Source organism: Struthio camelus, chromosome 3, assembly GCF_040807025.1.
Source record: "Struthio camelus isolate bStrCam1 chromosome 3, bStrCam1.hap1, whole genome shotgun sequence".
Classification (NCBI taxonomy): Eukaryota; Metazoa; Chordata; class Aves; order Struthioniformes; family Struthionidae; genus Struthio; species Struthio camelus.
The window spans coordinates 117,018,156-117,039,823 of record NC_090944.1 but is presented as its reverse complement, the minus strand read 5'-3'; the positions used below and the strand labels follow the sequence as shown (position 1 = coordinate 117,039,823).

The 21,668-nt window shown below is 40.5% G+C and overlaps 1 protein-coding gene across 1 annotated transcript in view; it reads right to left on the bottom strand.

Moving 5' to 3' along the window:
• Positions 1–876: 876 nt before the first annotated feature.
• Positions 877–21,668, bottom strand: part of TGFB2 (transforming growth factor beta 2) — a 66,950-nt gene continuing 46,158 nt past the window's right edge. The window contains exons 2-7 of the mRNA XM_009669008.2: positions 21,479–21,642; positions 7,321–7,453; positions 7,091–7,201; positions 4,377–4,551; positions 3,600–3,753; positions 877–1,683 (exon numbers count right to left, since the gene is read on the bottom strand). Coding sequence (XP_009667303.1) covers positions 1,525–1,683; positions 3,600–3,753; positions 4,377–4,551; positions 7,091–7,201; positions 7,321–7,453; positions 21,479–21,642 — 896 coding nt within the window. The 3' untranslated portion in view covers positions 877–1,524. The remainder of the gene's footprint in view (positions 1,684–3,599; positions 3,754–4,376; positions 4,552–7,090; positions 7,202–7,320; positions 7,454–21,478; positions 21,643–21,668) is intronic.

Here is a 21,668-nt window from a genome sequence, read left to right as displayed (position 1 = left end):
TCAGGCTGGGACATCTTTTCTTGAAAAATCTTGCTCCCTGTCCATCTGTTTATAAGTCTATAGCCCAAAAAAAAAAAAAAAAAAAAAGGCGTAGAAATCTGAATCACACTGCGATTCAAACGTTATACACATGAGGATGAATTAGGAGCGAGGGAATGAGGGAAGGAGAGATCGTGTTAAACCATCCTTTTTATAAAACAAAAAACAAATGGAGTCAGGTAGCTTATGTCATAATGATGAACAATATACAAAGCACATGTATAGCAATTATTATAAAACATGTATTTGTAGTGCAAGTCAAAATATAGGGACTCTACTCATACTGGCCAGCTAGAGGGAAACACATGATTCTGAGTGATCAAAAAGAGCCCCAAATTCAAATTCAAACTCATGAGAGCTGACAGTATTACAGAGTACAAAAATATGGTGAAAATTTACACATTACACATAAAGTACTTAATTTTTTAATAGTTTACAAATAGAGATCTACAGATATGTTTCCAATTAAGCTGGCTTTTACTACCCACCTATTGTAATACTCTAGGTATGGTTACATATACCAAAAGAACAAAAAACCCATAGCATAGCTATACAGCAACATATTAAGGTCTGAAGATTAGACCAGTACATGTTAAATATTTCACTGGTTTACTAAACTGACATTTTAAATCATTTACAGTAAAAAAAAAAATCTTATAGACTTGTCTTTGAGACTGAAACAGAGTGTCCTTTATTAGTAAGTTATTCAGTATTTAAAACAAGGGCTTGAGACCTTACAAGAAGCCTCCCTAGGCAGCTGGCATGAAAAATAAGGTATTTTAAAGGCAGAGTTTCTCAATAACGCAATAACTGAATTCTATTTTAATTGAACTAAACTAGCCATTACTTTTCAGAATCTTTTGAGCTTGAGTTCCTCCTCTAGGCTTTATATGTATTTCTGGCAGCTTATTTGGTCTCCACTTTGTCCACATTTGCTGGTTTTCTTTTTTCCAATGGCGATACGGAAATGTTCGTTTGATGTTCGTTTTTACACACAAATAAATAATGCACTGTTAACTCTAAAACTAAGAGGAATGGGTAGGATGCCTATTGCGTAACAATACAGAGAGATCAAGTAAGGCACGGGACAGATACAGCAACTCCACTTCATGGGATTTTCCTGTTTTTTTCCCTTCACATAGTAACACTAACAAATTTCTTCCAGTGTTTATTTTTTAAAAGGTTTTTTTTCCTTTAACTTTGCTTCTCGTCTATCTCACACTATGTGTAGGTGAAATGTAGGATAAAGGCCTTCAATGTTTTGCTTCAGATGCCAGTTTAAAAAAAAAAACAAAACAAACTTTCAAACAGTTCAGACTAGTACCGCTTTTTTTCTTCTTCTTTTTTTTTTTTCTTTTAACACTGATGAACCTGGGTTTTCATTTTTCTTTCTTTATCTCTCTCTCTCTCTCTCTCTTTCTTTTTTCCTTGGTATTTTTTTTTTTTTAATAATACACACACGTCACGCTGTTTCAGGGGCATTCTTTAGCTGCATTTGCAAGACTTTACGATCATGTTGGACAGCTGTTCGATTTTGGGCGTTTTGCCAATGTAGTACAGGATGGTGAGGGGCTCTAAATCCTGGGAGACACAGCACGGAGAGGCAGAAGCTTCTGGATTTATGGTGTTATACAAGCTGAGTACCTAAAAGGAGAGAGGAAAAAAGGGTGAGTGAGACAGCTATCCCTGCCGTCCTGACGCTCTGCGAACCAAATTCCTCTCTGCTTCGATTCCTCCGACAGGGCCTGACAGGAAGCCCACCGAAACCAACAGAAAGATTCCTGGACGTTAACATTTCAGTACGTTCCTTCAGTTCCATCTGTTGGCACCTCCGTGAGTTTCCTAAGCCTTCGCCTCGGCAGCCTGAAATCTCAGAACAGGTACATGCCTGCAGCCTGCCGTGAAAACGTCGCCCTTCAAATTACCAGGCACGCTGTGTGCACAAGGAAAGGAGACACTGACACAGGGTTTCAGCTGTGTCTTCAGACTACCGTTTGCTGTCACAGGATTGTGGTTTGCAAGCGCACCAGAGAAGAGAGCCCTTCAGCACATAAGCATTCCTCTGCTTTTCCTCCCACGCCACTTTTTAGCAGGTCCATTAATGCCACTGGGTCAGAACTAGGACTTAAACAGCAGTTACTCTCACTGAGAATCAGCTGTGGCAAAGGCAGCAGCTCTGGTGCTTTCTGTCACATTACTTTCATAGGCACGGTCCTCTGCACGGGAAGTATGTAGGTTACCCACTGATGATACATAGGTATTTCCGAGGATGCCATTAATGTGCTAGCTAAACACTAAGTGACCTTTTCCTAGAGCTTCGGCACAACACTTACAGCTTAGAGAGACAGAAGAGCTGTTCAGGACAGCAACACTGCGTACTTTATTAAGCAACTTTTGACTCCTTGGGTAACTAACCAAACCACATATTTGTGACCATGACAGTTATTCTTCCTCTTTCCTTAAAAAACAAGTGCTGCTCCAAACTATGTACACTATTACTGCACAACAGCAGGGGAACACACTTACCATATTTATACCTGTGCCTGCTGACACTGCTAGTACTATAATGACAAAGCCAGTGAGAGCTAAGAGGGTTATCTACACTTAGCTCTTTAAGTTCAAGAAGAGCACAGAGCTGGACTGTAATAGCTTTACATACCAAAGGGAAAGAAAGCTGCCCCTTTGACATGAGCAGCTCTCACTGCTGACTAATGTTGATTCAGATATTTTGTGGCTTGAAGAAAGGGAGGCTCATTCTTGGTGTGAATCGAGGGGTGAAATTCTTACTCTATGACAAATGCAATGCATATGTCTGCCTCTTGCATTTACTGTCTAGACAGCCTTACTGTCAGTAGAGAGAAATAAGCACTTTAAGGCACAATTCCACTCATGCTAAGGTAGGTGGCTAAAATACTGCAATCCTAAAATAGCAGACCCCATCCCGGATTCCTGTCAGTTCAGCAGCATCCCAAACACAGAGTTTCTCTTTCACATACAAACTTTCAAAGTGCAAGAACTTTCCAAGCAAAAGAAGAAATACATGTATTGGTATATTTTCATGAAATGGCAGTAGATACAGATCAATTCTTGGTCTGGTAGCAGATCAGTAACAACGGAAGATGAAGAACAGCAGATCATAGAGTAGGTGATAATCAGGTGGTAAGATTCAGCTGCTCTATTACTCTCTGATAGTGCCTCCCTTAGTGCCTCTTGAGAGAATTCATTGTGCCATCTTTCATTTATGCTCTTTAGTGAAAGGTCCCTTTTTCAGGTGGCCTTCCAAAGCTACATCATGTTAATATTCAGAAGCAGTATTTGATACATCCATATGTCATATTGATGAACATATTAAAAATAAATCTCTGGGACAATACATGCCCTCTGCTTCAACTCTAGCTTGAGGCCATGTCCCGGTCCCTCTGTAGGGCCACATTTCATCATTCTAAGTTATGAGGATAATAAGTAGAAGCTTTTGGCATTGGTACTAATGACAGTCCTAGAAACATATCTCACCCTGCAGTTATAAAATGGAGCTGAAAATTACCAAAGTCATTACTTACTCTGCTATGCTGAGTATCTGAGCTCCATAAATATGGGCAGGCTCCTGCACAGAAATTAGCATGATACCCTTTAGGTTCATGAATCCATTTCCAGCCAAGATCCCTCTTGAAGTCAATATAAAGTGGACGCAGGCAGCAATTGTCCTGCACATTCCTGGAAATAAAATACAGACAAATGCATCAGTCGTAAAAAGCCTACACAGGAGATAAAAAATAATCCAGTTGCTTGCTCCCTGAAAGATGCTTTACAGGCTGGAAATTCTGATTCCCAGCAATTCACAACCAAATCACACTAATAATGGCTTATACTGTAACTGAAATCAGGTGCTCAGGCATGTGCTCAATACTTGCTTATGCAGCCAAAGCTAATGGTTTGCCTGGAGAATCAGTATTTTTCTCCAGGCCCTACTGAATGGCTTATTTGAGTAGGTGAACATATTGGAGCTGACAATTTGCCTGGAATTACGGGGCTGATGAGCCTGGGAATCATCCCAGACGGAACTCCGTTTCCTGCTTTCTAAGGCCATAAGCATCCTCATTTGCCATTATCTTCCCTGGAAGGGGAGAGCGCTTGGCAGATACCAGCTGCACGCCCTACACAACCGTAAGAGTACTGCTGGACACAGACACTGCTGCTCTGCAAATGAGGGGCCAAGTCCTGTATAAACGCCTATCAGAAAGAAACATCACCTTACATTATAAGCAACTACATTACACCTCAGAGGGACTTAGGTTTGCATGACCATATAAGTACGCTGAATATAGATGCATAGTTACCTAAAACAATAGGCAGCATCTAGAGCACGCTTCTTCCGCCGACTGGGCTGTTGCGACTCAAGTCTGTAGGAGGGTAATAACATTAGCAGAAGATGTGGGGTCTTCCCACTGTATTTTTTCCTATTGGACTTTAAAGCTTTCACATCACCACTGGAATATGTGTAGTCATCAATACCTTCAAAAAATACATTTTGGTGATAAACATTGTGTTGCTTTTTCTTCACAAATTAAATAAACCATCTCTTTAAAAAAATTCTCTCAAAAACTGGGCAATGATGGTGTCAGCTGAGCGTGTTTACTGGCAAAGCGGGGGCAGATTTCAACCTGAGATCCCTGCATTAAGACATTCACAGTTCTTCCGTATCTATCTTATCAGCCATCCCACGTTCAGAGCCTTCTGAATGGCTTTTCAGTACATTTACGAAAACAGTTTAAATGAATAACAGAAAAGACATCTTGGGTCACTTCATTCCACAACATGTGCCTACTCGCTCCACTTAAATTAGTTTCAAACGCCCCAAGCAATGATGCTTTTGCCACTTCACTTAAGGCAGTATTCCAATCTTTGAGTAGCTATATACCTTTTAAAATCTCATAACACCAATAAAGCTACTCTGGATATTTAACGTGCACTTCCCACTGCTTACTTCCATCCCATTATTTCTCTTTATAAACCATTACTCTATCCTGAATAACTCTTCTTCTCCATCACATTTACCTCTTTCTCATGCTTGTAAATTCTCTTTCTGTCTCCCATTGGGAGTCTATGTAATTCTGCTAATTAACCCAGGAAATCAGTTATTCTAGACCTTTCTTTTGTATGCGTATGGCAAGGACACGGATCAAAATATCTCTTCTGGAAGTGGAAATCAGTGACCTCACATTTTGTATTTGCTCTCTTGAAATACTATTTGCCTTACTAGCTTCTTATCTTGGCAACAGCATGGGCAAAAGAACTCAAGGTGTTAGCCTTTTCTAGCAGTTCAAACAGCTAATGTTACACATTTTGCTAAGTACCTTTTGAAAATTAACCTCCTGAAGCAGATAATGCTATCTAAAGAGAAAAAGATAGACTTTTCTTTTTGTTACATTCACATTTACAGTGATCAAATTTCATACTCACAATTTTAAAACACATAATAAATATACACAGTGGCCTTAATCGTACGTACAATACTGATAATTACTTACAGAAAAAAAGAAATAACATAGTGAAACAATGGTAAAAAATATAATACTTTAGAAGGAATACAGCCAAATCCTTGAAAAATAAATAAATGATATACTTGAACAAATGAGAATTTCACAAACAGAATTTGGGCCGGCGCTAATGTAGCTATATTGAGTAGGTACTGGTTAATGGTAATGACTGCACAATCAATGTCAATTAAATAACAATTCCGTTTTTGAAACTGAAACTTGATTTAAAAATACAAGGGAGTTTATGTGACCTTGATATACTTGCTCTATCTCACCTTGTCTGCTGTCTGTAAGAAGCATACACATCCATAGCCCTCACTACAAACTATTATTTACTATTTACCTGCCACAATTCAATCTTTAATTTTGCACCAAGCAAACTGTCTGCATCAAAAACATTATGTGCAATGAATATAAAAAAATATAATTTACAATAAATGGAATGTGTCAACAACGGTGAGTAGATATAGAGATATCCAGCGTTAACTAATGTAGTTCCGTTAAAATATTACTGATATAACAAAAAAAAAAAATTTAAAAAAAAGTTATTTAGTATGCCAAAATAGCTGCAAGTACTTTTGCAGGTACTTACAAAGGCTCAGATGCTCTATACGCAGTGAGGACAGAGGAAGGAGCCTCTGTACAGCAATTCATCCCATTCTGCAACAGGTAGGATGATTTATATCCTGACTATGCCTTTCTCCTCCCATTTACTGCAAAGATCGGATAGCTGGCTTAGCTTAGACACCTTCTACTAGGCAGCTTAAGTTAGATGAGATGACCTCTCACTCTTGGATACCAGGCAGCCTGTATTCAATGTCTTTATGTTATGGAAGTGACTCTTCAGGGAACTGTGCCCTTCCCACTAGAACTACCTTTCAAACTTGTTTGGGGAAGCTTAGGAGCAAACTAGCCAGCTGTTGCCTAGACTTAGATAATTTGCCATGCCAAGCACTGTTTTCTCTGATACGCTTGTAAAATGCACCATGCTCACACACAGATCTACTGCAAACAGCTTATGTGTGCCAGACACGATCCTAATTCGACTTTCCAGCTGTAGCCTTCTCTACTGAAGCCTGACCCATTACAGTGTTAGGATGGACAGCAGTCAAAAAGTTTAGTTTGAAAGCACTCAGTAAGTTTCCTCATGACTACCCAACAGTGGATTGTCTACCGTCCAGTAGTCTTCCCAGATCCTCTAAATACCCAAAATTGAATGTACGTATACTCAACGTGTATGCTGCAAACTGTTATCACGAACACTTAATGACATCAGAGCTGAACGCACGGAATGAAACAGCTTACTTGTACCCTTTGCTTTTAGAATCGTTCAGCTGATACAGTTTTAGGCTTGTGCCTTCAATACCATTTCCTACCATTTGGGAATCATGATTCTCAAATGAGTAAGCTTTCAATAAGCTGAATTCTATTTTAAAGAGACAGTAAGAGGTCTTGGTTTCTCTCCACAGCTAGCAAGCATCATAACATCTTTAAAAGTTTTTTTCTTTCATTACCTGCAAATCTTGCTTCAAGCTCCTCACTTTTATTTGGGATGATATAATTATTGGAAGGCACGAAGGTACAGCATGGACAATGTAAACTTATCTTAAATCCAAGGTTCCTGTCTGCAAAACATGAAAGTTAAGTGGAATTGATTTTTACACGTGGAGTGAACCTGAAATAATGCTGACTTAATGGAGGAGGAGTTGGGTCAAGAGTGAGGGGAAAGAGCACTTGTCATCACCTCTGTGATGGAGCCATTCGTGTACAGCCTCGGTGACATCAAAAGATAACCATTCTCCTTCAGCTCTCGTTTTAACTACTTTGCTATCAATGTAGCGCTGTCCTGGTGATGATAATTCTTTGGATTTTAGAACCTGCAAGAAACAACAAATATGACTGCCTACAGGTTAAAATTTAGCAAGTTTTTATCAAAATAGACAGCCAGCTAAAACAGCAGCAAAAACAATCACAGCTCAAACCTCTATGTAGCAGATGAACATTTGGGCACGCTGTCAGTCTATTTCAGGACTGAAAAATAACAGTGTGTTTCTCTGTACATGGTTTTGACAAAATCTTTACTACCTACTTTAACAGCAACACGGACTAAATCCTTTCACTATTGCAGTAAAGGTGACTGTCTAATAAGGTCTTTCATGTCTCATTTCCCTTAGGATTTGTGCTGCAAATGGTCTCTACCCACCACCAGTTGTTCCATACTTCTAAGCACAAGGGTACAACCATGCCCTCCTTCTGCCCTGTCACTGCTGCAGTGCATCCCACAAATAAAGATGTCTGACGCAAAAACGAGTAAGTGTATTCCCACATTTGCTCTTTGCTTCATAGATTTTCTCGGGGGGTGTGGGGAGAGGAAGGCGATATGAAAACATCCTACTGAAATCAGCTCATGCTGTCAAGTAAAACACTGTTGCATGTTCCTACCAAGAAAAATCATTCAGAAAGACGGCACTGAAATCTTGTCTTGCAACACCAGTGGACAAGAGACCAAAATAAACTAGGACATCAAAAGAGAAGTTATTTTACCATGTTGAATAATACTTATACTGGCTAGAGCATACCAGATGCTAAAGTAGAGCCTGTAGAATATATTCGCTACACTGAAGATATTGTACTGCTCACCCATAACTAATCTGTACACTGTTGCCTTATTAATGCCTCCAGTTTTCCCTTTGATTTCAGTTACTAGTCACACATTAAACAGAAAAAAAGTATGGCCCATACAGCTAATCTGGGGGCACACAGAAACTCAGTGAGGTGTGAAACTTGGCCACACACAGATTTGTGCAATAGATGATGCTGCTTCTGTCCAGATTTTGATCTCAACTGGATCGGTATTTGGGTCACAAGGTTTATCAAAGTTAGTTAGGAGGCATGCAGCAAAATTACCTTTAGAAAAATAAAGTCTCCTCCCCTTCAAGACACAGCAGTGTGTGCCTAGAATTCCAAGTGCCCACAGTCTTCCTTATGTCTACATGATTGAGCAAGCACTTTCCCACATACAAGCATAGCCTGCTATTATTTACTCTAAGTCCTGAAAGAAAACAATTGGGCTGTTGGCTGCTAACAGGTTTCTAGTTTCCTGGTTATTACTATGTTGATAGTTTTGCGATGCAGGGAGTTTTGTGATGCAGAATGCAATGCAACATTAAGTCAATTCTAATCAAGAATATATGATAACATCACTTTGTAACTTTTGGCACGTCAGCCATGCAACTTTTTATGTTGTTTTGGGTTCTTCCTTTATGTCACCACCCAAGTCTATCCCCAAATGAATAACTGGTAGACATTTCTCATTGCTTCCTTCTTATTTTCTCAACCTGGACTTCTCTGACATCTAGCAAACTGTGTTGGTATGAAGCAATGGTGAAACTGCATAAAATATGTAAATAAAAATATTTCAAAAGAGGCGTGAAATTATGTCATCATGATAAAATTATGTTTTTCACAATGAAATACAAAAAGAAGCAACACTGAAACAGGCAGATTCTACATGCCCCACAGACTGAGTTCCCCTTTTTATTTCATTGGAGCACTACACCTTTCGAATGCCAACAGTGCAGCTCCCATGATAACATCTGTCTTATGCAAGGAAAAGCAGTACGATAAGCTCTAGCTCTTCCTTCTGACCAAGGCATTTACAGTAGGACCAAGGAAGTGGAAAGATACAGGAAGATGTTGGTCCTAATCCAGAAAATTATGAAATGCCCTTAGGAAAGGGATGTTAAATTCTCCGGTAGAAATTGAGGGCATTCAAACATTTAAGTTCGGGGCCCCTTTTCACGAGGCAACCTTCAAACAAAGTGTTTGAACAACTGTTTATAGAGAGTCTGACAGCAGCAAGGAGGCTCTCATTGCTCAAAAGTGCCAGAGGGATAAGAGAATCACTAATCACTGCTGGGAAAGTCCCAGAGAAGCATAACTTTGCTTTCCCTTTGGTCTTTACTCAAGTGTTTCTGGGAATGCAACACTGCTGTCATTCTGCAGAGATGTGTCTGAGGAGGGGAAAAAAAGAAGGCAAAAGGGCCACAAGAATTTGGCTCTCCCCTTCCTTTCTGCACAGTCATATCCTTCCAAAGACTCCAGAAACTGCATACCTCACAGCAGGTTTGGCAGTGATGTAAGGATCTAAAAGTAAATAATAGGCTAAGACTAACCTACTGTTAACTGTAATTGGTCTTTGATATGTTATGAAGACTCAGCTGCACCTTGGAACCCAAAAGACAATGTCTTTATCCCAATCCCACTCCCACGAAAAGACAAAGTCAAGGACTGTCAGTATTTACTCGGCATGAAAGGCATTTACAAAAGCACAAGAGATGATCACCCCACATATTCAATGGCAGAGAGAAAATCCATCCTGACCTATGAACTGAATGATAAGAAAAGCATCTGTGGGTTTCAAAACAGTACAACAGGATGACCTCAGTGTGGATTAAAAAAAGATATGAACGCTATACTATATGGTCCATACTGTCTGTGATGGCTGAAAGTGAGACTTCTCTCCGAGTTGTTTATGCAGCATGTTCCAGAAGAAAATTATGCCAGAAGGAAAGAGCTAAAAAATCAAAGTTAAGTACAGCCTAAGTAATTTCCACGATCAGCATCATGGGTTTAGCAAGCACAACCAGTTCTTAGGTAAAAAGTTACTAAGTGTGAGTAAGGCCATAATTGGTGAGATTAGCAAAGCTGCTTCAATCTGTGCATTCTACAAGGTGATAAATGAAGTGGTGTATTTGTAGACACAGGTCAGAAGTTTTTACAGCTACAACATGTTCTTCAAATGAGTGTTCCACAAATTAGTATTTCATAAGCACTCTAGATTTTCTCTGCTGTCTTCTCCCTTTGGTTCACTTCTGTACTCTGCACTTCATTTCTGGTCATACCTTCCGCTTCACTAACACATCCTTTTCTTCCAAAACACGCTCAAGCCTGTTCCCTTCGGAAAACTTCTCTTTCAGTACTTCTGACGCTCTCTTCCTACTAGATTGTCTAGCTTTGTTGCAGAAAAGGACAGCCTTTTGCACGCCTTGCAGCTTTTGTGTTTGAAAGCTTGTCTACTTCTTCCAACTCTTCTGACTGATCTTAAAAGAGATATTGCCTTCACCTATAAACATTGCTTTACATATAAACGTCGCCTTGCCTTTGTACTTAGCCCACCATAACCACATCAAACCCCTCTATCAGATTTTCATTTTAACGCTGTATCAGCCTGAAATAATGTTGCATGACTTATATTTGCAGGAACTAAATGAAAGTCTAAAAAGTGAAGGCCTTATCCAAAAGAGTTTATCTGTAAAATCTAATTAACACTTTCAGTGAATTAAAAGTATTAACAGAAAACATGGAAAAAAAGAACACAGGAGAGAAGGAAGACTTAAAATCTGCACGTAAAAGAGGTTGTGAGTTAAAGTTCCACTTTAATCCTTTATCATTGTCCTCTGGCACCTTGTCTAAACACTCTCTCTTAAAAAAGCATAAGAGTTTGATGTCTCTTTGAATCGTAACCTGAATTGCTAGCTTTTTTTTTGCCTTTGGTGCATCACCACCTGCACGCAGAAATGCCAGATTCAATCACTTGCATGAGCAGGAGACAGAAATGCCACACAAACAACCTCATCCCCCTCACTCACAAGTGGCACATTTGAACATCTGCATGCATAAGTCGCTGACAATGCACAAAAAGTGCACACATGCAGGTGTGAGCTTGCACACCTTTACACATGCATGAGCGAAACATGTACTTCTTCATGTGTTTATGAAGCCCCCTCGGTGTTCTCAGTGATGAGAACATTTACATGTCACCTTCATCAAGCCTATCAATCAGATTTCTGGTATTTTATTAAATCTGTTGAAAACTTCTGCTCTTTAGTTCTATAAAGGTTCTTAAAGGGGTGATTCTCTGCTCTGCTGGCAGTAATTTATCTGTGTTCCTCCTTGTCCATTATGAGGGGCCCTGACCCTGATACTACCTTGCAAGCATATCCTGAATCAGCATGATCTGTGCAATTAGTAGTGAAACTGGTTGCAGAAGAAAAACAAATGACTTTCCAGAAAAAGCTGATGTCTAAAATACTTCTGTCACCTGCTCTGTTTATTTGTCAGCTCAACTGCAGTGCCATAACTGATATTTTTTTTAATTTAAGTAGCAAAAAGCTGGAGGTATTGATAAAAATACTGAAGGAAAAAACTATTATGTGTATGCCTGTTTATACTCCCAAGTATAGTTTGTGTAACAAGTGCAACTCTATCACTATAAGTCAGTTCCAAGAATAAAAATAAGGACAATGATTGTCTTAGTGTTTATATTATAAACTGTAAAGAACACTGAGAGTGCTATATGAATTGTAATAAAAAATAAATACTGTTTGAAAAAAATTTTGGAAATTTGTCTTCTTTACAAAAATAAGGCAAATTAGAGGCTGCTAAAAATCAGAATACCAGCATTTCATGTCAATATAATTGTAGCAGTTAAAAAACAAAAACAAGAACAGAAGAAAAAACTCCAAGACATAAGACACTGTTAACAGAAAGAGATAAATACTTCGCTCAAATATTTGTCTACCTCCTTTCTTCTCATGTATATGTAGGCAGCCAAAGTAGGGGATAGCTGAACAAACATATTAGTGTATGTATTCTAAACAATAACTACTGAAAGTAGTCACCAGAACAGCCTGTCTTTGTGACTCATTACACACATCAAAGGAAAGAGCTCCACAGAAAGATACGCTGATTCTTTCAAATAACTAGAGCAGCTCCAGGAGAGCAGCTGGCTTAGTTTATTTCAGGTTTGATGGCCTGACCAGTAAATACTCTTATTTTCCTGCAGTTACCACAATAAGATGCCAAAGAGCAGGAAAACTGTAATTAAACATAATTTACAGTGGGATAGTTTTGGCTAATAAATTCATCACCTCCTCAGAAAGCAAACAAACAAAAAATTGACTGTGGTTCAGCAGTGACGATAAACAGCCTGATGTGTCAGTGACATACATCTACTGAAGCCAAGAAAACTGCTGGCACACATCAAAGGCCACACTTTAGTAACAAGCACATTTTATAACTAGGTCTGAGAAAAATGGTCATCAAGTGGTGGGACGTATTTTGGCAACATATGCTTTCTTTAAAACAAGTTGATGAACTTGCAAAACATAGTAAGATCATCTAGCCATCAAAAAATACCCATCTTGTCTTCTCTGTTGACCTGGAACTCAGGATGCTAACTGCAATTGGACAGTGTGGTTTCTAGCTATCACCAAATAATAGTAAATGTGGTATTTTCTTGTAAAAGCCTCCTATTAATCTGTTTTTTTCTCTCCATTTGTTCTGAACTCTCTGATCTCCTCTCTCCAGATGCTGTTGGCTCCCTGATAACTTCCTTCCTTCCCCTCTCTATCATTTCAGACTTCTGTGATGTTCTTGTATTACAGCATCTTGGCGGACTCACTAACCTTTCTCTTACTTATCGGTCATTATCCGTGGTTTCCATTGGAACTTCAAGGGCCTTTTACAATAATGGAAATAACTTGACACGTACTTGCGATCTCAAAGTAAATAATGCCAAACAAATCCAGTGGTAAGTTGTGTGCCGGTAAACGTTAGAGCACAGACAAGTTCAGCTACACACAGCATGGCTGAAAACAGCCATTTAGGATAATCTCTTCTGAATTAACAGAATACTGCAAGAGACTGAAACGTAACCCTGTGCAATACAACTAGATTCCCCAGATTTGCATATGCAGCCTCTTCAAAATTTGGCTTCAAAATTTGTACGCACTATTCGCTGCCTGATTCCAAATTTCAAAGGTCTCTTCAGACAACTCTCAATGACTTCATCCAGTCCTTCCTGAAGTTAATGTTAAAAAACAACCTCCGTGCTAGTTCTCAGTCCTTTCTCATTCTCTTGTTCTAGGCCTTGGATACTATCCTGGACACAAGGATAAGCAAACCTTTAATTCTATTGTAAACCACTACAATCGCTTCTCTCCGATTTCTTATTCGGTGTATGTGAAAATGCATGTTGTAAAGTGCAAAACCTCCACATTTTGCAAGATAATCAAAAGTCTACTAGCTATCAAAATGTTTGCTTTTTCTTATCACTACCAGTGCAAGAGACCAACTGCATATTTTTTGAAAAATTCTCTTTGTGAATTTTCAAGCTCTTTTTGTAACTACTTTTGCAAAAGGGTAAGTAACATTCTGCTTTCAGTGTTAGGGAGTCAAAAGGGTAGTTTATAGCCCCCCCCCGTTTATCAATGGAAGCATTTCCATTACTTGAAAGGGTCTCTGAATCAGGCTCAAACTGACGGCACAATCTTTAGAGACTAGTATACGAGATGCAGAGTGCCTGCCAAAATACAAAGGTATGGAGTACTTGCCAAAGTTTTAAGAAAGCTATAGCTCTCTGATCCATCTGCTCAGAACTTGCCAGACACGTTCTTCATGCAAACTTGCAAATAAAAAGAACATATTGCACGCATAACCCAACCCTTTTTGTATCTGGATGGGCTACAGCTGCAGCAGGATTCCCTTACTGTGCCAGCTGCTACTCACTTAAAGGTAAAAGAGGGTGAAGTGTGAAAAGGGTAAACAGATGAATGGCTAAAGCAGGTCAAAAAGTGAGGGGACGTCAGATATGTGAGGGAATCACTGTGACTGACTCGTTGCATCACCCTGTGGTGACAGGAGGAGCCTCAGGGAAGAGAACGTATCATGAGAAGGGATTTCCTCCCCATTTGTTCCCCAAGAAAGGCCTTCCTCGTGCCACTGAAGATACATGTGCAGTATAAGTTGGGGATGCAGCCCTGAGGCTGATAGTCTGATTTATGCTTAACCTGGCAGGAGGACTATGTTGTATAAGCAATAAACAAGAACGGAGGGTCTGGGGTCCTTCTCCTGGAAGATTTTGAAATACTGAGTGCAATTTCCTGCCATTTAAGAGATTTTAAGATAGCTCCAAAGAAAGATTTTATGTAAAATGAAGCAAAACAAAAAAATCCTGTAAACTTATCTAGTATTTAGCTGTGACTTGCCAGAGGCACATTATGTTTTATTAAAATATCAACAAAGAGGAGCCAAAATCAACAAAAACAGAGTGGGTTCTCTGGTCTCCTAGCCAAATCCCCTGAGTCCTGCAGGGTACTCCTGTGGTCATCTCCCTTCTAAGTGCAGGTCTCGCAACCCCCTGCTTTTCCTCGGTCCTGTCTCTGACAGCCGTATTTCACTATCTACCATATAAGCTCCTTGCCAACAAGGCTTCATGTTCTTTTCCTACACCTCTCTTCCACAGCTTTTCCTCACACGCGCAGTACTGAGAAAGGGAAGCAAAGCATAAGGAGGTCCAGAGTCATTCTGTTGACTCATCACTGCTGACTGAGTGACGCTGAGAGCATTTTTTGGAGTCTTTTTGATGAGGGCCTGTGGCCCGCTTTTCAAGTTTGAAAAGGCTCTATAGCGTGGTTTTCCCTCTTTTGACCCGAGATTTATCCTTTCTCTCTTCTTCCAGCCATTTCTGTTCCCTAGCTCGCCCTGAGGACAACACTCCCCACTTCCCCTGAACACCTTCCTCACCATGGACCTCAAAACAGCTACACTACCTCCTCATCACTTGAAGGCTTCCTAGCACAGAGCTAGAAAGCCAACCTAATACTCTTCAGCGTGATGGCTCTTACTCTGCCGTGTTTGGTTGAAACTCGTGCGTCTCTCAGTGCACTCTGGTTTCCCTGATAGACTGCAGCTTTAATAGCAGGAGCTCAAACCCGCACGCCAGAGCCCTGCTTCTGACCCATGTCCCACATTCCTATGCTCCCCATAACATACACATACCACAAACAGCAATAAATCTGTCTATCAGCTCGGTGCCCTAGACTTCTGCGCACAGTAGCGCTTAGCTGGGAGGACGCACTGGCTCGTGCCAGTAGCTAATGGGATATTATATACTTCTTCAAGTCGTCTTCAATAAGTGCTCTGCTCCTGGCAGGAGGTGGCTGCATTGCAGATAAGCTCTCAAGTCACAATGAATGTGACGCAGCGTTACATACTTCCCTTAACCCACGCTCGTAGATCATTTGCCAAAGGTACTCTACAGGGTCTCAAATGTACTGAATTTTTGCAGGGGATACAGTGTTGGAACAAAACAAAACAAAAAAGAGTTCTGGAACAAAGAGAAAGCAATTTGACTGAAATATACTGCAAATTAACTCCCTCTGATCCTCTAGTCCTGAAGAGTTGCTGGGGGGCAGGGGGGAAGAAGAGGTTGGTAGAGTAGAAAATTATTAGGCCTACACTTTATACTGTGTTTGGCACTTCAAAGAGCACTGTACATTTGCCAAATAATGTAACCTTGCAACCTTTCAGATTACAAGAGTCTGGTTTCAGGAGAGCAATACATAAATTGTGAGATCCAAATATATTACTTTATATGTGGGTCACAGCGATGGCAGTCAATTAAAATCAAATGCCCCAGGTGATATCTGTAATACAGATATCCTGCGCCAGTTCAGAGCCACAAATCCTGCTTCCTGGTATTTTGTTCCATGGCATGAGAGACAGTACTTTTTGGCAGAAGAAGAGAACAAGGCCCCTCTGCTCTTGATTATACTGGGATCAATCTGGAGTAGCTCTACTGTAGTCAGTGTAAATTGCCTCAGATTTGCACTACTGAGATTTGGCCCAAATTTATAGTAGCTCACTCTAAACATATTCCCTAACTGCATAACAAGACAAAACATTGTCTGAATTGGAAGTAAGGTATTTGAAAGACTGACTGTGGTTTAAATTTAAATCTGACTCATAATGGGGTAATATGTTCCACAGTATCTTCTTTCTTATACCTCAAAGTGAAGAAAGAAGCCCTTAAAAAAACTGGGGTTAATGCTGTCTGGAGTGTAGGCGGCTCCTATTCTTCGGCCCTGACTGAACACCACAGAAGCACTTGGTGGGGATCAGGCTCTCCCGACACAGAAGGACCAAAGCTCTGCTCCTGCTCTCTTCAAATTCTTCACTGTAATCTGATGTCCCCCTTGGGCTTTAACCTGGTGCTGTACATTTACTCTGACTCAGCTCTCTCTTCCTCTAATATTTCATGCGGTACATTCCTCTCCACAGCCTATCAGGTACCCACACATGCAGCAGCCTCAGATAACGACGACAATAAAAAACAGCATTGCAGCTGCATTTTTCCTGAGGCTTTATGATGTGTTACCAAAACATGGCACTGTTTCCATTTACTTGTCATTGTTTGACAGTCTGTACATAATAGAACTACCTTAAAAACAACACCACAACACTCACTGAACAACTGTTTCTCACCCTCCCAGGGTTTTCACTTGTCCAGCTTTGCGATGATGCCTCTTTATTTTTTGGAATGCTTATTCATAAAAGACAAGCTTTTTCTGAAGGGTGCAGGCACTTTATTCATAAATACAGAAGCACCTTAATAAAAGAAAGATGCGATGAAGTCTTCAAAGCAGGCAACAAAACTGATGAACAAAGACATTCCCATAACAACGGAGCTTTATCTGATCAAATTCCAATAAAGCCTGCATTTGGCATAAATCTTTAAAAACATAGCAAGGGCCACTGGAGGATGCTAAAACTTGTTTATCTAATATTATTCTTCCTCCCTTCCCCCAAAGTACTTTATCCTCTTAATATTTTCTGAAGACTTGGTGTACGTTAAAAAGTGCATTAAACGAACACACTTAAACAGAAGGATGGGAAGAGAAGCACAAAAGAGCTCTGCGCCTGAGCCTATGCCGCCTTACTTCTTTCCAGCTTCCCACTCTCCAAAGTGCTGATGTTCAGCAACCATGACGAACATGTTAATCCTCACTTTCAGGGAGGAGAAACACCAGAAAAGGATAGTGCCCTTAACGAATGTAATTCTCTGTGCCTTCATTTACCATAGCCAAGAAAAGACAGCAGCTTTTATATCTATCTTGTAAAAGAAACAATTCCTACTTCTGTGAGCTGTGCATCTGTGTGTACAGGAACACACAGATGTTGGCAAACTAATCCTTAAATACCAAGGAGAGTATTCTTGGTGAAAACAGACATTAAAGGAAATCATTTGCACTCTCAGGGTTTACCAGTCACCCACTGGCTTCAGCGGACTATTTGAGACCTGACACTGAAGTAAAGCATGTTGTACAACGCTGTCAAAGGGCCTTGTTCAACAGCATGGAGAGGTGACAGCAGAGACAGGTGGGTCCTGCTGTTCCTGCTCCAATGCCACAGTGGCTTGGGCTCATCATGCCAAATAGCCCCAAACTGCCTTACTGGAGTCCATGCAAATGTGGCTGTAAGAAAATACAAAGCCCTCTTCTGATGTGGTTTGGAAAACAGAGCCAAGTGTTAGCCCTGGGGAAGCTTAGACCAAAAAAAAAAAAAAAAGGTGCAGTCTTACTTCCCACCCCCCGCAATTTAAAGAGTAGGTCTGTGAGGTCAGAGGACCAAACAACAAAAAGTATCAGAAGGAGAAATATGTGTATTCTGTTTGCTTATTTTTTAATTTACTCCATATGACTCTCTAGCCATTCCTAAAATAGTGCTTCAGAGTACTATTGTCTTTTCTGTACCACTGGTGCATAATACTATTTAATTTGCCACCAAACAGAAACAGAGAGCTCCAGGAGAGCAGTTAAGAGATCAGCATGTGTTCAGATTTCCCAGAGAATCATAACAGGTGAGATCCTACTCTCCCTAGGAGATTTGTGCCCCTCTTCCTCCTTGACAGAGGAAGAGGAGGAGACATAGGAACAACCATTCCCCGAAACTACAAGTATGAGAGGAATTCTAAAAACCCTCATCAAGCAGATCTCAAGGAAACAACACACTAAGCAACCCTGAACTTGGCGGGAGAAAAAAAAGCTAGTAATTAAGTGTTGCTTATGCAAGAAAAAAAATCACATTGCTCCTTCTGGACATAGCACTGGTAAGCCCAGCCAGCATGCATCTCATAAGCAGACAGGAAGCACTGTTTATGCATGGAGGAGGAACATCAGGCACACATGCCAACACAACTAGCTATCTCCTCTGTGAGGCTCTGTCCATGCATGGCTTTTAATATTGGAAGCACAGAAGCCTAAGAAATTCTTCAACAATTAGAGAAGGTATTTCCCTATCTCACATCTACGGAAATGAGCATCTTCCTCATTCTCCTCTTTCACTTCTCACATATTTGTTCTTTTTTCCAGTGCTAGATACTGATAGATCACTGCACTATTCTGAAGTTCCTCCTGCACCACCAAGACATCAATGCCTCTAACCACCCTTCTCCACCTTCAGCTGCCTTAGCTTCCTTTTACTCTCCAGAAGTCATACTCTGATTTCTATACCGTCCTCTCCAACTTCCCCCTGCTTTTGCTTCTCCTATGGAACACTGCATACTGTGTCACACATCAAGTGTTGTGATGGAAATCAGACTTAGCAGTAGTCATGGACTGTGATTCGCCTGCAGCAAGAGCTGCTAGTAAGGAATCCATGCAGTTCAGATTAGCCATCACAAAGGTAAATGAATACCTGGATACAAGCTTCTACAGAGAGCTGCATATAAGACTGCAAGAAGAGGTAAATGTAACTGAAGGAAAAGAAAAAAAAAAAACAGCAGAAAGATGAAGGCTACAGAATATCCAGAGCTTATAAGAAGTAAAGCAAAGAGAAGCACTAATAGGCAGCTCTATCATTTTGATAAGCATTCTGAAGAGAAACGCTCCAGAAACAGCTTGCCCCGCTACAGACAAAGCGGTAAAATAACATGCCTAACATCTGTTAGCTACCTTTGGCTTGCCCATTATTTGATATAGAAAAGACTTAATTCCACAATAACCTGCACTCACTACTCATCTAACACATCACTCACCCACCCAGTCCAGAAAAGAATTAACTTACTTGCCAGGTATATAAAGGACCAATGTGCCAGCCCTGGATGCAGGTGTCAGTCATTTCCATGGGCATTGGCTTGCTAGAGTCACGCTCTCTCAAATAAGCTCCAGCTGTTTCTCATCACAAGGCAAATTCTTAGCCAAGCAAAGGCCCTTTCTTCCCTACCTCTGCTGAACCCTTTGTGTCCCACATTCTTCAAACATGGAAATGCAAGAGCTGAGCTCAGGCAATCTCAGCTATGTTCCTTTCAGGTGGCTGATTAACAACTCTGAAAAGTAGAACAGAAAGCCCAAAGATACCACTGTCTCCTTTAGGACGTCTGAACAGTGAGGTCAAGTCAGAACAAACAGCTTTTACAGGCTGGTGTGGCAACATCATGGAAAATTGTAGTGTAACTCCCTGGCATTGCTGTAATAAATCGAGAATATAAGCAAAGTTCATCAAAGATTCCTGCTAATTTTCTAACAAATGACATGTTATTTAGTCAACTTTTCTCCTAGCTTGTTCTCAGGAACAAACAGAACCAGGTCGCAATCTTAAAGCTTATTCGGTGCTAAATGCTTATTCACTGACCAACTGCTTATTCACTGACCAACTGCTGACTGTGTTCAGTTGGGAATCACACTTCTGCTCTGTTTAAACAGTCCAGTGCACCTCCTTCTGCTGCTGGTATCTCAGGTTGGTTTACACAGTCGTTTTAGCTAGCACATGAGCCCAAATTTCCCTGTCTCTGGTATCTAGAAATATGATTTGCACTTGAGCAGACCAGGTAGGAAAATGTGAACACGGAAAGCATGGGAGAAAACCAACTCAAATTTGAACCCATAGGATCCGAACTGGACTCTATGGTGCTGCAAATTCAAGGCAGTGCTTAGACACAGCTAACAGAGACAGAAAAAACACGGCCAAAGCGGAATTCAAGACGATCCGTTTTACAAAATGGCATCTTACTTAGCAGGGTTTTCAGCAGAACAAGTCCTAGGTTGCTGAAACAACCACAATGTTCGCTCAGTATAAACCTGTTGTAAGTTAAACCTTTTTGTTGTGTTTCTCAGCAAGATGAACTATGCCCTAGATGAAAGACGCTCTAGAAAAGATTTGCACAAACAAGTGCACAGATTCTGTGCGGTTGACTTTTACGGGGTTTAATGTGCGCTACATAGTGAGTGCATCGTCTCGCTAGGAGAACCTCTGCTAAAGCCTGTTAATATACAGAGGATGTTCTGGGTGGTTGTGATGGTTCCTATACAGGACTGCATTTGCTACTTTGGTGATAATACCATCCTACCAAGTTTACCAATCATCTGATGTGGTTGGCTGAAGTGCACGATGCAGTCTTAAAGCAAAGAGAACACAGATAAACCTTTTCAAGCTTCAGGAGTAAAAGGGTCATCCAGTCAGGATTACTGTTTGATATCTTGGTTCTGTCATTCGCTTAGGGCAAGTCATCAACTGTTAACTTTAATAAGCCTCCTATATCACTATATGCCGAGGCTTAGAGCCCTGAGACATACTTTCTAGAAAAGTTTGCATATTGCAGCTTCATGTGATTTTGAAAGACGTTGTTTCTAGAAGAGGTACAGGAAATGGGAGGTTACTTTTGAAAGATGGGACTTAATCACTTTTCCCTGTGGTTTATGCTACCTGTTAAATGGGTATGATGCTAGTTTACCTCATAGACATGCTGTGAAAACTAAAGAATGTATATATATATAAAGCACTTTGAGCTTTTACAATGAAAAGTGATAGGGAAGTGTAAAATTTTCTTATTCTCTAGTAATTTACTAGACTGCTCTCTGGAAACACCTCAAAGCAGGTTTTCAGCTTGGCCAAACCTTTTGCCCGGGAGGCCTGATCATTTCCCCCATACAGCAACAACGAGATGTAACTGCACTGAAGTCAGAGGCATCATATCTGTGTAAACACGACGTGCGTTAGGCCCGGCGAACGTTGTGAGAAGGCAGTGGTACAACAATGCAGAGGAAGAGCCAGAGCTTTACCTGATACAGTTCTATTCGTTGTTCTGATACCCGTGCCTTTGAATTCTGCAATCGAAAGACTCTAAACTCTGCCTTCACCAAGTTGGAAGCATTTTTCTCCATCGCTGAGACGTCAAATCTTACGATTCTGAAGTAAAGGCTGTAATAGCTTGGTGGGATGGCATCTGCAAGAAGTCAGCGTAATTTTTTA